This window comes from Genypterus blacodes, unplaced genomic scaffold, assembly GCF_046128005.1.
Source record: "Genypterus blacodes isolate CSIRO-AG114 ecotype Tasmania unplaced genomic scaffold, CSIRO-AGI_Gbla_v1 ptg000012l_1, whole genome shotgun sequence".
NCBI lineage: Eukaryota > Metazoa > Chordata > Actinopteri > Ophidiiformes > Ophidiidae > Genypterus > Genypterus blacodes.
Window position 1 is genome coordinate 7,337,510 of NW_027466826.1, and position 18,180 is coordinate 7,355,689.

Consider the following 18,180-nt stretch of genomic DNA (forward strand, 5'->3'; position numbering starts at 1 on the left):
GCAATGGGGAAGGAAAGGACAACCATCACATTGGCAAAATTTGAAAATTATTAGACCTAAATTAGTAGATCATAAAATACATCAATAGAGTATGCACATTGGAGCCCGTTTCAGGATTTACTTAGCTTTCTCACAGAGGACATTAAGGTTAAAATGTCACATGACTGATCTAAAGATAAACATGGAACTTGTAACAAAGTCACGTGTGTTGTGGTGCATTTAACCCTCGGAATGTCCTCTCGTGTTACATACACCTAAGGCCCTCTGGGGTCAAATTGACCCCAAATTGTTTGACCGCTATCTAACCAGTGGTTCTCAAACTGGGCTCCATGTAGTGGTACGCAGATGAATCAAATAAAAGCATCGGAAATGCGGCTTAAAATAAGTATAGCCGGTGCCGGCGCACTTGCCCCAAAGGACAATACAAGGGTTAAACTAGATTGTCCATAAGCCAACACTTCACTGTGATGTATCAATTTTTTTAATCATGTGGGATCAACTTCTGGACATCAAGCTGATCAATCACAAAGATGCTACCTTTTGAGCAAAATATTTTGAATGACTTGAGTATTGAAGGTCTTACTTACAAGTCTTGATGCTTCTTTCGGATTTATCGACTCCCACCTGGAATGAAGCTGCACAGTCAGTATGAAGTGATGCAGGAGACGACCAGAGGGAACAGTGGTGACGGTGCAGAACGTAACACAAAATGTCCTTACTTATGAAGAAAAAGTTAATAAAGACACGGCAGCTGTTATGTATTGCATCAACAGAGTATATTTTAGATGCAGTCACAATTTCTAAAGGAGTTACCCCTGAAACTGTGCACAGACAGAAACAATGAGACCATAACTCATGCTTTCCATTATAACATTACATACACACTACACACACACGTATATACCCTCATACATGTAATCATACTTATACTCACACTACCATGATCAGCCATAAGTCACACTTGCTCTGTTACACACTCTCTCACACACCCTCTCCCACATACACTGACGTACATCCTTGTGTATAGCGTTTGCTCTTTACGGCAAACCATCTGGAGTGTGCATATCCACTTTGGACCTGCACATTAAAACAGTTCTGAAGATGTGTAATGCCTGGCTCATTGGCTGTAGATTCCTTCCATCATATTGCCATTCAACCTGCCTACAGCTTCCTTCACATCAGCCATAACCAAAAAAATAAATTAAATAAAAGTCGAGTGCTCTGGCATGAACCTTGACACCCAAACCTGTCAGTAACGACCCTGGTGGCAAGGATGGAGGTGCCATTTTATGCAGTTCAGTGAGTCACTTTCCACTTAGATCCTCTCCTTGAGCCTCGTGATCATAGGTTGTGTCCCTCTATGTAGCTGCAGCATCCTTGTGTACCCTCTGTCCGAGCCGTCCATGCTTGCATTCTAGACAGGACACAGTGTACTGTGCTACTCTCGGTCACCAAATGGGGACCTGAGGCAGCCAAGCACCTCCCCGAGTGAGAAGAACATCCTGGTCCTGGCTAGCAGGGTCCTTCTAGACCCCTGACACTGGTCCTCACCACCATGGCCAAGTCAGCTGTCCTGTGGGAAAAGAGGAGAGCAATTTAACAATTACATTTTTATCCAAAAGTAAGGATTTTTAAATAGAATGGAGAGCACTGATGTCATTCTCTTTACTTGAGAGGATAAACATGATTGAACTTATGATCAGCATTGCACCTCCTCTAATGACCAGAATCACGAAAGGCTTTACATGATCTCAAATCTAATGTGGTAAATTATATTGTAATGTAAGTAAAAATTACAGACATCCACTACATTACCTTTCCTTTGTGCTTAATCCCATTCCGTACAATCTCTCCTGACGTGGGAGACTTTTCCTGGGAGCCTTGTCTCATTCTGCCCTGGAAAGTAACTCCCTGCTGCTGCCCGTCACTGTGGTTTTCCCAGCGTGCAAAGCCTTTGTTTTTAGAGGCTTTGCGGTGAGTTCGGTATTTCATCTTAGGAAAGGTGTGGGAGCCGCTGTCCATGGCCCCCCAGCCATGTTCGGGCCACAGGGGTTCAGTCTGGGTGGCCTGGCTGGTGGTGGCTCTCTGCAGGCGGACAGAGATCCGCTGGGCCGAGCCGGTCATCAGGGTGATGGACTGGCTGGCCAGAGATGGACCAGCAGACGTCACAGATGGAAACTCAAACACCTCATCCTCGCCTGAAGAAAAATGAATTCAAACAAGGTGATTACAATTCTTTCAAATAAATAACTTGTACCATGTAGAGCTCTGCTGGCCTCATGCTGCTTTATAACCGGCCTGGGTAGCTGCCCGGCGACGTTATCATTTAGTTTCTGTAAGGGCGTCTTAATCCTAACGTATACTTTCAATAACTGCAGCTGAAAATCACCTTCACATGGGGGCAGCGCTGGGCTACTGGGCAGTGAGCAGTGGGTCAGTCTGGCTGGAGAGACGCTGCCCAGAGAGCTGGAGCGCAGCAGCTTCCTACATGCCAGAACCAGCAGCTCCCGGCACTGCTTGTGACAGTTCACACCACAGTCTACAAAAGTGAAGGTAGAGTTAAAAAAAAAGAAGAAGAAGAAAACGTCAACTTCTGGCGTGCTTTGAGATTCTGGGCTTGTTTAGCCCTCCAAAAGAAACTACAAAATGTGTTGGCACCTTTGCATTTGTAGCCCTGTTTGATGATTCCCCACAGCTGCAGGAACAGGTCCAGATGAAAAAAAACATGTGTTAAAAAGTATAAAGACACATATGTATATATTGATAAGGAAACATATTGATATGACAAAGTGGTGTCAACGACCGAGTGATAAATATGACTTCACAACATATCCTGGCGTGCATGTAAAGGAGGAAGGATGCAAAGTGATGTACCCTCAGAGATACGTACAAATCCAGCACAATGCTCACAGAAGGTCGGCTTCAGGTACGTCATCTCCTGGAAGTTGTGGATGAAGCCTGGACCCATCTTACACTGGAGTAGTGGGTTGGCCCGCAGGAAATATGCAATCATCTCATCTTTACTGATCAATCCATCTCTGCAAGAAAGACAGGTAGAGAGAGATAAAAAAGGACAGTCAAGAAAGACATTCTTCAGATTTGAGAGAGAAATGCTGTGTATTGGAATATTGGAATTACAATGAGACATTTGCAGGTTTATCAATGACGTGCAACTCTCCACACTCACTGATCTTTGTCCAAAACACAAAAGGAGTCCAGGAAGGGGAAGTTGGCAGCGATGCTCTCAAAGTCCTCTTGAGAAATGTATCCATCATGATCGTGGTCATAATTCCTGAACACCGACTTTCCAAAGTGAGAGAGCAATCGTGTTACTCAGGAGGGATTTGACACAAATCATTACACTGAACTAATAATTGATGAATTTTGTTTGGTGCCTTCTGTAAGAATTCATGCTGGTTACTCACATCCACCACTTTCCTGATGTGTTTATTGACGACAGATGGGTCTGGTTTGGTGGTGACACCTGAAGCCCAATCCAGTGGAGCCAGTGGCTTGTTAGGAGTTGTTGGAGATGTTGGCTGTGGAGAAAGACACTTATGAAGGACTTCAACAAAAACAACATGGAATAACTACAAACTTCAAACCATTTCTAGAGAAACTCACCAATGATTTTGGATTGCGTGGTTCTCTTATTAATGACAGCTCATAAATCTCATCCTCTGTGTAGTAAAGGTCTAAAGAAAGCTGAAAAATCCAAAGACATAGATTTTAAATAAATTAAAAATGAAGAAACAAGTGATTGTGGCACAGTACGCAGATTGTTGCCTGAACCAGCAGGCAACTTTTTGTCTCAAAACATCTCAGCTGTGACACAAGGCCCAATTCTGGGTCCACAGTTCTCACTGTATTTGTTAGCACTAGCGGTCTAAGATCTAAGGTTACTAAACAGAGGCTGTGGGTCGATTCCCTCACCGTTAACAGGTAGATGAGGTCCATGTTGGGCTCCACCTGGGCCACTGCACTCTGTAATGACACCAACTCATTGAAGGTCATGTATAGCTGCTGCATCTTCACCAGGTTCACCTTGCTGCTGTCATCCACCCAGTCAGGGAAGACCACATTCACTGCAATTAGGTCTTTGAGGTGCACACCCAGGATGGGGATTTTGAAGCCCTGGCACTCACTGAAGGCCTTGCGATAGCAGCAGTAGTTGTTGCTAGAAGAGACGAGCTCCGTCATTTCGCTCCAGATCTGAGGCAGGGGATGGTGCGCATATTTGAGAAGCATAGACACACTATGGTAGAGCCGATGCAATGGATGCAAAATGATTCTTCTGACTTCTATTCACATGTGGACCTTGTAAACAGAATAAGCTGTATGTGTTGTGTTGGTGCCACTTTGGCAAATGGAAACCAACTGTCCAGCAGCAATGTGCCAAAACATACTTATTATTATTATTATTGATCATAATTGATTGAAACCTCCAAAGGCTGGAGCTCATTTTTTTTGCAGTGTGTTCTTAAGGCGTTGCCAAGAACAGAACTTAAGCATTCATGAGTACTTCCTGTGTTGTCGTCTTACCTTTAGTACCTCTGGGGCCAGATGGGAGTGAGTCTCCTTCAGTCGGGATATGGAGCTGTGGCTCAGTCCCCCCACTACAGCCATCAGAGTGTTGAAGTTCTGCAGCTGTAGAAGTTTCTGCAGAGGAGGAAGGAGATGCTCGAGGGACATTTGTATAGCTTTCACACTTTGGCTGGTCTAATGTTAATAATATGAATAAGAAACAGGGTTAGCTTAAGTTGTTTTATGGATCAAGATCAGTTCATCTTACCTGAGCCACATGAATGTACTTAGTGATGACCTCCGCACGCGTCTGAGGCGTCAGCTTGCTGAGCACCATGAGCTGGACCCACTGGGAGACACCGTTGAACAGAGCAATGGAGCGCTCCAGAGTGGGGTTATCCACCAGGCAGCTGTGGATCACGTAGCTCTGGTAGTCCGTGAACTGAGGACAGAACAATTTTAGTTCAGGCATTTAAAATGTTGAATGCATAAAGTGACAGGAACTTAAATAGATCTGAACTAATCACACAAGAAAATGGTGAATTTGGTATAAAAACAGGGTCATCAAGATGAATATCAGTCAGCATAACCTGAAACCTGCAATGCACCATAGACTCTTTAAACTGTAACCACTAGAACCCCCCAAAATAACCAGAGGATTTGGCTATACTTGGAGCCAAACTTGTATTGTGGCCAATGTACAAAGTCTGTCCTGAAGGTGGTGCCAGAGGAAAGACCATGGGGCCTTAGGGAGAATGAATGCAATAAGAAATGTCAAGATTCAATTCTTGGGTTGTGAAGTCAACACAGCAGTGGAAAGCTGGTGTAGTATCCAAATTGGAAAGGGTTAATCCTCCGGGGAGATTCATAGTAATCAGAATGTTAAATAATAAAACATTTGGGCCGGATGGTGGTGCTAGAGGAAAGGTCAATCTCTGGAACGCCATAGTCACTGGAATGCATCCTCTGGTGATCATGAATATGCACAGAAAATACAACGCTGGTATGGATGTTAAGGTTATTTTGTTCGATTGGAAACTGTAAATCCTGTCCCTATTTACCAGTAAGAAAACCAAAAATCCCCTTTATGCCTTAAGCTACCTGAGCACGCAAACCGGAAGTGCAGACGTGAGCGTGGGAAAATAAGTGCAGTTACTTGAATCCAATCCAAACAGCATGTGTCCCAACAACAACACAACACTGTTTGCACCTGACCAAAACAACTTACAAACACACACACACACACACACACACACACACACACACACACACACACACACACACACAACACAAAACTATTTTTAACACAATTTCAATAACAGTCAGAAAATATATTTTGTTCTCTTCCTGACCAGTTGACCATCTGGCCAGTGGAAACAGGGCAGCTCAGACGCCAGCTGGCTTCATATCAAAGCTTTGCAGCAGGTGGACAGCTTCCCAAGAGCCAACATGTGACCATTTTTCATCAGGGATTCACACAATATGACAAACTCAAGTTTCATTCAGCATTCACATTTCCATCCATAAGGGGTCACTAAAGCGGTTCTGTCAACTCATTGTGATTAGATCTTGGCTTTGTCACCAATCGGTAAGAGGAAACAACTTGGTGCCCAATGCATAAATAATGTCACGTTAAGTTTCAACCACACAGTCAGTTTTTGGTGTCATGTATGATATGTTGCTGCTGATTTCAATAAACAAAACTTGTCAAACAAAACTGTGAGATGTACATACCGATATCCTTCTGATGGACTTGAACTCCAGGAAGGTGAGATGCTCGGCCAGCTCCATGGGTTCCAGGTGATCAAACAGCAGCGAGGCTTTGCCTTTCTTTGCCTGCTTTTTCCGCTGGGTCAACTTTCGCATCCAGTCATAGGACGGACTACAAGGAGACAGATGATACAATACATATGATTCACTCAGGGGTGGAATGTGGAATGTGGAGTGTTTATTTGTGTTTTCTTTGTACTTCCGGACCCCTATGAGTTTTAGACCATCAGTGAGTGTTTTTGAGCGGTTATGTCATGTGGGCCATTGGAACATTTTCAATCAGTGAGTTTACTTCGAAAAATTGCCACCAGTAATATGATGCAGAGCTAATGTTTAGGAACAAATCACAGACACATTTAAGGCCTTTTTGCTTGGTTTAGGATCTGTAAGTATGTAATCTGTTATCCAGTTCATATGATGTAAAGCAGTCAAACAAGAACAACATGGGTTACTGTAAAATTTAAGACATGGATTTAGGGCTGAACTTTGAATTAGGTTAGTATTAGTTGAAGGTGAGAAGTAATAATGATAATAAAGGATTGTTTTACATGGTGGAGATGTCGATGAGTTTGAAATGCTCTTCGCAGCCAAGCTGAGCAGCTACATCCCTGAACTCTTCTGTGATCCGGATCAGACCTAAATCCAAGTTGAACTCGGCAGGGAACGTGACTATCCAGTACCTTAACACACACACACACACAGTGACATTTCCATGTTGGCATTTCTTCAGCGACCAGCAATCATTTTAATACTGCACACACGTTGATATGATGATGGAATGAATGCAATGAAAAACACTGTAATAGTTATTAATCCACAGTTATCATTTATGTTATTGAGTAATCAAAGGATTTAGATAAAGTAAATGTAGGTTATGGAGTCTCTTTAAGCTTTAAGCCATTTTTTGCAGTGTTGGCACACAACTGCATTATCTTCTGGTTTGTATGTCAAATGTTCCCAAACAACTCAATGCCTTTGGTCTTTTACTGCTCAGAGCCTCATCCATAGCGCCTTTGTTTGATGCTTAAAGGCAACGTCATGGCGCATTATGGCCAACAACGGGGTTGGAGTGCGGGGTCACATTGCCGAATAATCAATTACACGGGTATTTATTTTTAATCGAGTCGTCAATTATACATCAATTATAAGTGACTTTCTAACTATGTTTATTTATGGAACTATTTTCCTGTTTACAACTGAGCTATTTTGGATGGATTCTTTTTTTTTCTTCTACATATTTGTCCTACAAGTCTTGATGAACATCCCACTAATAATTTGGTTTTGCAGCTTGTTTTACATCCACTTCAGCGCAGGTTTGCAATTATTGGCCATCAAATCTGAACAAGTCACATGGTAAATGCTTTCTCTGCAATGATTTCTGAGCCCTGCATCCCAGCGTGTAAAGAAGTTGAGGGGGCCCTCGGCTTGGCTGAGAAATAAAAGTGAAACGCTTTAATACTTTACCTCATTAAATAACAAATCTTCAGCCTGGTTCTCTGGCAGCTGTCACCCTGGCAGCCTCGATACGTGGGCATACATTAAGGACTTAATCCAACATCTGGAATAAACTAAAACAATGTCGTGTAATACGGAATAATTGTTCAAACTCTGGCACATACAATCTGATGTGATTTGACTTGAGCTCTGAGCCGATCGGTGCTGATTTCCAGGTACAGAGAACAAAGGTTATTCAGTCAAACTGTGGTTGTAGTTCTGCGTACCCTCCACTGACGTCAGAGTGCGTCATTGGCATTTACGACTGACTGCAGTAATACAAAGAAGAATTGCTTTGGGGTTTTTAATGTTATCATTACTTTGGCAGTGTGACTATTTTTGGTTTTGTATTTGCAACATTTCGCAGCATAATGGAGGGTACAATGGATTCATTCGGTCATCACTAAAACACGAAAAACAAATCTTATTGTTGTTTGTCTTATGTATGTTAACCATTTAGAGACAAATTTTTATGATGGAGACTGGAGAAGACAATTTACTCTTTCCCTGCCCTCCAAATTGCATACTGATACCAATATTATACATGGCCATACACTACCTAAGGCCAAGCAGAGTAGTATCCCTTGGTATTGCTCTGTTAAGGCTGGAAATGTCCCTCTGATATCTCATAGCACAGCTGAGCACTTACAGTGCAGCTCCAAGGACATCGATCCGGGAAAGGATCAATACAGATCAATACTCCTCATTTCACATTAACATACCACAACAAGAGGAAGGGTGGGGGGAAGACAGCAGCTGAAAGCAAGAAAACAACCCTGAGCTATGCTGTTGTCTCTAAAAGAGACTGAAGAGCATTTGTGTTCATCTTGTGGGCTTCCTTCTATTCCTCTTCTTTTGCCCGTTATGATGCACTATGTCTCTGTTCAGTGGATTGTACTTGTTCTTCATGTCTATACAGTGAGATACAATTAATAGGATATATATATATACAATATTTCTTGCATAGACTTGTGTGTAAATCAGATTGTTTGGTACTTGATAATGTGTGGAAATTAAGATTTGTTTACAGCCACTTGTGAAGATGACGCATAGTTTGACAAATATCCAAATTTGAGCGGGAAAGGATATATCATAAGTAGTTTCCCAGCCATCTCAGAGGATGTGACATACCAGCGATGCATCAGCAGCAGGCTGCGAGGAAGCAGGTTGGCCCGCAGCTCCCCATTGTCATCTATGGAGAGAAACAACACAGTGTCACCAGCCACCATCACAGTTCAATATCTTCACCTGTGCCACCATATTGTGTTGAATGAGTAAGTGCGGTGTCATGGTTTAATGTAGCATACACATAAACACCTGCGTGGTTTGAGACATTTTGCCGCTGTCCACCCATGCGTCACTCACCAAATGCATGGATGCATTCATTTAAGAGCGCATCCAGAGACGCTGCCTTTCCCAGTGTGGAGGATCCCATGGTGCCACGGCGGAGAGAAGAAAAGAGGTCAAAACCTACTGCTCACTGTTCTTGACCAATCAGGGTTTACCTGGAAGGAGGAGAGAACCAATCTTCAGTAAGAGTAATAAACACATTTAACTGTTGGCAAAAACGGTGATATTTCTATTTGCAGGTTGAGGTGTTTCTGCTTGTGGGCAGTGACAACATTTCAGTCCGCGGTGATGACGGTGATAATATTTCAAACCATGACAATGTTTCTATTGTTCAAAATGACAATGATGTTTCGACTCACAGCAATGACATTTGTCTGTAACACCATAACACCAGTGTTCCCTCTCACAACATTATTACATTTCTACTTGTGGGTGGGGACGATTCTGCATTGATGCCTATTGTGCTGCCTGATGTCCAGACTACAGACTCCACAGGAAACTCAAAAGAGACCACAGTGCACCTTGACATCTCAGTTTTCAAAACAGGTTAACTTGCAACTACAACAACAACAACAACTTGTACATTATAAGGTGGGGTTTAGGTCAAGCATTCTATATTTAAAGGTCTGATTACCTTCTATATACTGTCACTGAGCCCAAACTCTCTGAAATAGGAGAGAGGAAAAGAATCTGCAAAAATGTCAAAGTAATTTGAAATAGAATAAAAATCCTCAGGTCATCAAGTGACCAAGTTTCTTTGTGTTGTTGTCCTTCGTGCAGCACTTGCAGGAGTCTTGGCAGGTTTGCGTGTCCCCACCAGCCTGCAGCAGACAGAGCAACATGCAGTACAAGAGCACGTGTCCATATTTATCTGCTCACAGCGAGAGATGCGTGAGAGAGAGAGATGGAGTGTTGGGCTTGTATTATTCATCAGTTTCTCTACAGCAGCACTTGGCATATTAGAAGTGGCAACATTGAAATAAGTTTGAAATATATAAAATATTGAAACCTAATAAATACTGTGGCACTTAAATCTGTATCCCTGATATAACTGGAACAATAATATTAAGTATCATATATCAAGCATTGCAACAACAGCAATACTGGCCTCATATAAATGAAGGTTGTGGGTTAAAATCCAGCTCAAGCCCCAGTGACATGCAGGTTAGGTTGCTTTGATTCAATGTGTTGCCCTAATGACTCAATGTAAACGCAATACTGGCAGTGAGAAATTTGAACGCCAGACTCCTGCAGCCATAAACCACCTACGTCTATGAGCAGCGTTGCCTGTGTACCTCCAGTTAATTATTTCCTTAGTTAACCTGTAGTGCTCTTGCTGTCCTCTAACAGGTGCGAGTGAAAGACAAGCACGTCTCCTCTTCTATGGCAGCTGCCAGGCCCTGCATGTGTCATGGAGACAGAAATGTGAGTCTTATATAATGCCAATACTGTTGTAAGTCTGGATGTAATTAGTCACATCAAACTGACAATACAAACTGAGTGTGCGTCATCATTTTGATTATTATATTATATTATAGACAAGGACAAGCACCTTCATGCTCCTCCTTTTCTTCTCACTGAAAGCTACACATGTTCACGGCAATACACTTCCCCTAAAATGCTTTGTTTATTTATTTCAAATAAGCCATTTTCCCTGCTTGTTTTGCGATTTCACACTTTTTTTGCCAATATTGGGGTTGCCATTGTGATGCCGAGCTATTTTGGATTCACACAGTACGTGAGGATCAGCTGCTTGCCAGATCGTTGAGTCTGATGAATGTGGATGAGGAGTGCATTGTGGGAGCTGGGGGTTTGGTACTTGTTAATGGCTTAGTATGTAATCAATTCCCATCACCCCTGTGAGGCACAAAAGACGTCACTGGCCAACATCTAATTTATTTTGTGACACTTGCGTCAACATCAGCAGTGTGTGTGTATGTGTGCGTGCAGTTGCCAAGACTGAATGAAGGCACTGTTTGCTCTGTAAAAGGATGAGATCTTAGACGGGGTAATCCTGGGAATTACTAAATGTGGTGATCAAACTGCTCTTAGCTTCCTAAAACTATCGTTACTGCTTGTGCTCTGACGATTTCACACGTCAACAATCCCAGGAAAGCCTGTGGAGTTTTGTTGAAGTCTGCCTGGAGAGCTGCACTGTTGCTCAAATGTCAATTTCAATATCTATTTCATCACAATAATAATTAATGATCAGGACTAAGAACAAACATCTGGCATGCACGCTTCACTAACTGGAATTATTATGATCTCACACCTGTGTACATTAAACAAGTAGCTTTGTAAATATGGCAAAAGTGGTCATTAAATATCATCACCTCACATTACAACTGTGTGTGTTCTAAAATATAGGGTAAGTCATAAAATAAGTCAGATCATAAACAGAGCCAAAGTGCAACACATGAGCTCAGTAAATGCCGCCTGCTTCCTCCACCACTGACAGCATGACGCAGAAATGCCTCCCAAACAACAAAAAGGCCATTCTAAAACTGTCAAGCGTTAATGCGTAATACCTCAATTGCTACAGGACAAACACGCTGACACATTCTTGTTTTCTGTCATCTCGTCTGCTTACTTGGGTCAGCTGTGCCCTTTAGCAGGACTTGTGCTTTCTGCCTCCACAATGGGTCACTGTGTCTCTGCCTCTGGCCTGCTGATGCATCATTCCGCTCTTTTTATGTGTATGTGTACTCCACTGACATACGCTCGCCGTAGGTAATCACAAACACACACACATGAATCACACATAAGATTTGTATGAGTGCACAAACATGCAACTGTTCACATGCGATATATATACAAGCATTCTGCATTCAAACATTCAAATCTGCTCATTATAAAAAGGCAGATCTCTAAAATACAGCACTGTTATCTTCCACTTTTCCATCCGATCACAAACGTCAATTACACACACCCAAACAACTTACTGTAATTCAATTCAGTCCCCTTGCACATGAGAAGTGTAAGGCTTAAAATGTGGCTGTTGCAGTTTTGAAAGATACAAACTAAAACTGACATACAAACTACAAAATCTATGAAGTCTTACCCCCTAAACCGCTCCAGATTAGCAACCATCCAGGCTGAGGATCAGTCCTTTCACTGTAGTACTGGTAACACTGCTACATGCTGCAGGCTGTCAAAGAGCCTCCCACGGTGCAGCGTCTACTACACTATCTCCTCCTCCTCCTCTTCCTCCTCCTCCTGCCTCTGCTGCTGCTGCTGCTGCTGCTGTTGGTAAACACAGCAGCCTGCAGCAGCAGCAACCCTGCCATGTGACCTCCCACCCCACCCCTTGCTCACACACACATTAGGTTTATTACATCCTTTAGGGCCTTCAGCTGATTTACACTAAACTCTGAAATAGAATTAATTTATACCCAAGTGTGTTGACATAATATTAAAGCACAATTCCGTTAGCATTTTCCGCCTAAATGGTGTAAAACTGATGTAAACAAACCTTAAATCACACAAGAAAACATTCAGCACTTAAATTAGTATTCAAACACACCACTTTCTGTGTATAATAGCAGTTTCCCTTTGGAGGAAAGCTGTTTAGGGGATTTTGTCTGTGTCCTTTTTTTTTTGCATCAGAACCGCCCAGTTTTCAACAAGTGATACCAAGCGACACAGAGGTAGAGGTCAAATATCTGCACCTCCACAGGGCAGCAGTTTGAGGTTAAGAGGTAAAAGTGACAAGGCCGCAGGAGGAAAAAGGCTTCCTGGAAAAATAAACAAAGCTCAGTTAATGCAATAATGTTACGTTTGTCAAGAGCATCTGAGCATCCTTAACTGTAACCATAACAATAATGTAAACATGGAATGCTAATATAAAACCCACACAACGATGTAAGCGCTCACTGAGAGAACGTTAGCAGGGAGGAGCGAGTGTGAAGGTCACCAGACCAGACAGGTTAGATTCATGTCTGCTTCTACAGACAGATGTTCCAATGACCCACAGTTCACACAGCTGGTAGCAGAGATTAAGCACATGGCCTGAGTGTGTGTGTGCGTGTGCGTGTGCGTGCCTGTGTGTACATGTCCCCAATCAGTCACATCGCATATATGTATTCAACTATGAGGACACAACCTGTACTTACTGCTGAGCCTGATTAAATCTATTGACTGTACTAAGACGAGTCGTGTGCACAATTTATCCCAGCTAATTACACTCTTTTTAATTTAAATCCAAAAATCTTGTGGTCTTTCAGATATGATATGATTCTTGCCCAGTGTGATTTGGTTATTATGACATATCTTAATGCATGTATTTACCTTTGTTGTCTGCTGTGGTTGGCCATCCACTCTAATTAGACCCAGGAAGTGCCAACAAACAGGGCCAGCTGCTGTGTTCCCTAATTGGGGGTGTTCCTGAGGAGGGAAGGCACCAACTGTGTTGTAGGGGGGAGTTTCAGTTCAAATAGCTATTTCAAAGGTGTATAATATTTGTCCTATATACCTGTTGATATTTTGAAATGTCATTCAGACTGATTGATTTTTTTGGGATAATTGATTGATCACCTTTTCATTATTAGTTTGAGTTTTTTGACCACTTTTTCTTCTGCACTGTAAATTTGCAGCACTCCTGCTTCTCCCGTCCGTCAGTTTGATATTATTTTGAACGTCTAGGATTACAGAAAGAACCTGCAGTATTATGGTTTGATTGGTTCAGAGAGAGACCAGCTGATTATTGGGGTTAAAGATGGTGCTCCGGCCTAAGTGTCAATCTGATGAGCTCTCCAGCTTCCATGTGTCAGGTGTTGTCATGACACTGATGGTCTTCAGTAAGGACTTCAGCTCCAGCTGACCCACTCAGACACACAGGTCTCTTCACAGCTATTAATACGTTCACAGTGCATCATTCCCCCGATTAGATCCAGTCACAATGAACATGGCAGTCAAGGTGCTGAAGCTTAATGATGAGTGTTATCTTGGTTACATAATGGTGGTACGTTCCGATCCCTACGTGGTACTTCACTGTGACTCTGCTGTTTGTACTGTAAGTGACTCCTGCCTGAGAACATGTGTCAGTCAACTAGATCCTCATCTGAATCAGCACCAGATCACATCACAAAATCAGAGCGACCGACTCCTCCAGTTGCTACAATACATCAGGGAAAGCACGGCATCAATGAAAACGAAAGCCAATCTGGGCTCAACCAATTTTAGAATTTGGGGGCCACTCTTATTCCTCTAAAGTAGCCATGTTTTGGTATGGGGACACACACACACACACACACACACACACACACACACACACACACACACACACACACACACACACACACACACACACACACACACACTCTCCAGCACTGTTTGCTGGGTAGTTAGGCAGTTTGTAAGTCTAGAAATATGCGTGTGTGAGAGAGACAGACAAGACAAAGGAAGTCCAAAGGTCAAAAGGTCGCTTCTTGCAATGGTCAATGTCCCTAATTACACTCTGTTATGGAAAAAGTGCTGCCAGGTGATGGGGAAACAATTCATAAATTTTCAGAGTGGAGGTCAGATTACCTCTGATCTATTCTGAGCTGTTGCTCAGGTGACAACCAATGAAATAATTATGCTAAACAGGTGATGCACATGGAGCTGGAGCTGCTGCTGCTTCTGGGTCATGACTGCATGCAACTGTTGCTCAATTCAAAGATTCTGGCACCGGTAAAAATACAGAGACGATAATGTCAAACTACATTCACAAATTAGAAAAGAATTACAGATGGCATATGTATTTGGCATATTTACATAGACTGTATACTCTACTAGCAAAATACTCTCAACAATACAGATATATTCAATAATAGAAGTGGTAATTCATTTTTACAACCAATACCAGAGAGATATTTAGATCCCATTTCAACAAAACAACACCAGTGCCAACCATGACTTTGATTGTGGCGCCGTGTTTACAACAGATTTCAATGTTGTTGCAAGATTCAAGCAAATTTGAGGCGATTCCATCATACATTCCATATAAACAACCACACTGGTGCCTCCTTACCTCGTCCCAGATGTTCAGCGAGCCCAGAGTCCAGCCCGCATCTACCAGCAGACTGTGTGGATCCACTTTTTGTCCATTCAAATCCACACCAAGAGCCAAACTCAGTCTGATCCACACGGGTGCTACAAACCCAAGCATAGTCCTCGGCGCTGGATGGACTCTTTTTTCACATGGCCCTCTTTTGTCTCACTGGCCCATACGGTGCTAAGCATTCAGTGAGCACTAAACCCAGTGTGTGAGTTGTTTGTCTAAATGGCCAGTAGACTTCCTTCAATTCTTTCCCAACTTAGTTTTCCTGCCTGTGCCGGTTAGCTTCCCTGGGTTGGGCTAAATATAGGGACCACACAAGGTAAAATGGAAAAGAGCAGAGCAGGAAATGTGTCACAATATGCTTGTGTGCACATTGATGTTTGTTTCGGCGCGTCTTCCTGTTTCAAATCCCGGCAATGGCCTGGCAGCAGGATTCAAAAACCGCCAATCGTTGAGTTTTTCCACATTTTGTGACCCATTTTCCCCCTTTGGACTCCACAAATCGCAAACAATAACACTGTGAACTTTGACATTCATCAATCATAGACGATGCAGTATGACATCATAGGGTGTGGACGACTTACTGGTGGACAAATTCGAAATCTTTGCCAATAAATGTCCCTGAGAGAAATGTTCTGAAACACGGCGTGATAACACAATGTCGTATCATTATCTAGCCACTTCACAGGCAGGGTGGAGTGTGTGTGTGTGTGTTCCGGCATTGTCCCTCTGTACTTGTGTGTGGGGGTCAGCCCGTCCCATATACCACTCTAGTGACGTTGTACGCATTGTTTTGTCTCCTTCGCCTTCTAAAAATAACCGCCCCAAACAAAAACACCGACTACACATCCTGGCTGCACAAAAAGAATACAATTCCAACTTTTTGTCTCCTCCACAATGTCCTGTGTGACGGAGGAACGCAGGGACGGACGGCTTTAGTGTGTATCATTTATACAAGTCTGTATCATTCATTTAGAGCCAAATCAGGTCAGACTTCCCATTTCTAAACAAAGAAATCTTAAGTCCGACTGGGTTGAACCTTTTCCAAAGCCCCGATTTAGATGTTCACATATGATATCAGGCTTCCCATGAAATTTCTAGGCGACAATCATGGCCCCCTGAGGATGAATCCTAATGAATTGGCATCTCTTTGGTGTTTCTATGAGATGTGCCAGGCAGGCTTCCACAGAGGTCCATTGTTTTGGCTTCTAATGAGCCCGTGGTCTTTGCCTGAATGAAAGGATTGGACTAATTGTGATTGGATTAATTTACACTTGTTTGTTTTTCAGGGTCAGACAGAACAAATTAACATTCCGGACGATCCAAGAAGCCTCCACTATCACTCCTCCACATCCATCCATCCATCCATTTTTACACCAGATTTCCCTCTCCCTTGATCAGTTTTGGATATAACTTTTATTGTATAAGACCAACCACAACAAAACAAAGCAAGTCTCTTTATATAAACTTCAAATAACCATGAAAGAGCTGTAACACAAAGAGCAGACAGTAAAAAGAGCTCCAAACACATAAGTGATCACCGCCTCTAACCAATCAGTAAAGCTCGAGTGTTCAAACCCCGTCTGTGGCTCCTATCAACATAAAAAGGCAGCAGTTCCACTCCCAACTCCTCACCATCAGCCTTCAGGTAAATCCCGAACCATTTCCCAGCAAAGAAGAGATTCAAAAGCCTGAAGAGAATTCATCATTCCTTATCACGGCCATCATCAAGGTACTGACCTGTGTAGGAACCCTTCACTTTAGCAGCCTGCGCAAGCAGAGCACATAGATAGTAGCTCCACCAACGGCAGAAACCCAAACTTCTCACGCACGAGCTTCATCTGGAGATGAAGCGTATGAAGATGAGGATGATAGCCCGGGCATGCACTGTTCAAAAAGGGAAAGGGCGAGCTGATTTGATTTGACGATGGCCTCTATCCCTCCTAATCCTATCCTGTTTTTGAGTGAACACGCTGCAACGCAACACACACGTGGCCACACAAATATCAAAGATAATCACCATGGCAACATATCTGCATGTTTGCCTGAAGGTTACATCCCCTTGCATCATATCTAACGTCTAAAATTATTAAAATCTAAGCAGTGACATTGAACAGTAAAGACTAGAACTAGAACAACAACACAGTTACACCTGCTTGATGTCTTCACCAATTTTGTTTCAAATCTGCTTCAGAAAATGAAATAAAGTTGTGTTCTCACCGCTCTGCAGTGATGCTCTTACCTTCACTCTGCTCCACACAAACATCACTGCCAGCTCACCGCTCACACACAATCATAAGCCTGCATTATCTGCGCTGATAAGGAGAGCCAATGGAAACACAAGAATCCACTTTAAAGTGGTCGGGGCCCAACACACAGGTCCAATAACTCATACAAACACTCTCCCTCTCTGTTTCACAGACAGACTCACACACACAAACACACTCTATAAATAGACTCACAGTTTACTAGAAACAAAAGGCCGGCGCGCATGACAGGGAGGGAGGGAGGGAGCGAGAGAGAGAGAGAGAGAGAGAGAGAGAACCAGTGAGAGAGAGCTGTGGTAAATAACAGAATACAGAGAAACAGGTGAATAGTGAAAATCTGACATAAATGATAACAAAAAGGGAAAAAGCGTAACTGCACATTAGGGCTTTAACAATATTGAAAGCTTTGACCACAATATGGATATGAACAACACAATCATTGGGACAGATTTCTAACCAGAGGAATAACAAAACGTGAGCGTGATCGATGCTTGAGCCTGAAGAGAGGAAACGGTCAGTCGTGCCCTGAGGTTTGAAGAGAAGAACGAAGAGAGTAAGGAGAATGAGAGAAAGGAGAGAGCAAATCAAAGCCATTAAGTCTGGAAGTGAAGCGTCTTCCTGTTTGGCCCTGACTGCTAAGTGACGCAAGGCCGCTTCCCATTGTGATCCATCAGCTGCTATGAGTGTAACAGATAGATAATGGCATGTCATGGAAGAAGTATGTTGGAGGAAAAT

The 18,180-nt window shown here is 42.8% G+C and overlaps 1 protein-coding gene across 1 annotated transcript; it reads right to left on the minus strand.

Annotated features, from left to right (window-relative positions):
* Positions 1-1,357: 1,357 nt before the first annotated feature.
* Positions 1,358-15,479, minus strand: rasgrp3 (RAS guanyl releasing protein 3 (calcium and DAG-regulated)). The gene is made up of 17 exons (XM_076164195.1): positions 15,149-15,479; positions 9,154-9,293; positions 8,878-8,980; positions 7,759-7,821; positions 6,843-6,974; positions 6,259-6,406; positions 4,793-4,966; positions 4,543-4,659; positions 3,934-4,212; positions 3,625-3,705; positions 3,426-3,539; positions 3,188-3,303; positions 2,891-3,038; positions 2,659-2,695; positions 2,390-2,539; positions 1,816-2,198; positions 1,358-1,573 (listed from the first exon to the last, which is right to left on the minus strand). Exons 2-17 carry the CDS (start codon positions 9,221-9,223, stop codon positions 1,565-1,567), a joined length of 2,124 nt encoding a protein of 707 aa, XP_076020310.1. The 5' UTR covers positions 9,224-9,293; positions 15,149-15,479; the 3' UTR covers positions 1,358-1,564.
* Between the last annotated feature and the right edge of the window lie 2,701 nt (positions 15,480-18,180).

Bases quoted from the DNA above. Each gene is read 5' to 3' on its own strand.
- rasgrp3 (XM_076164195.1), bottom strand. From the start codon at position 9,223: ATGGGATCCTCCACACTGGGAAAGGCAGCGTCTCTGGATGCGCTCTTA. The intron at 8,981-9,153 runs GTGAGTGACGCA...TTCTCTCCATAG, and splicing joins TGAATGCATCCATGCATTTG to ATGACAATGGGGAGCTGCGG. The intron at 3,039-3,187 runs GTGAGTGTGGAG...TCTTTCTTGCAG, and splicing joins TGTGTTTTGGACAAAGATCA to AGATGGATTGATCAGTAAAG.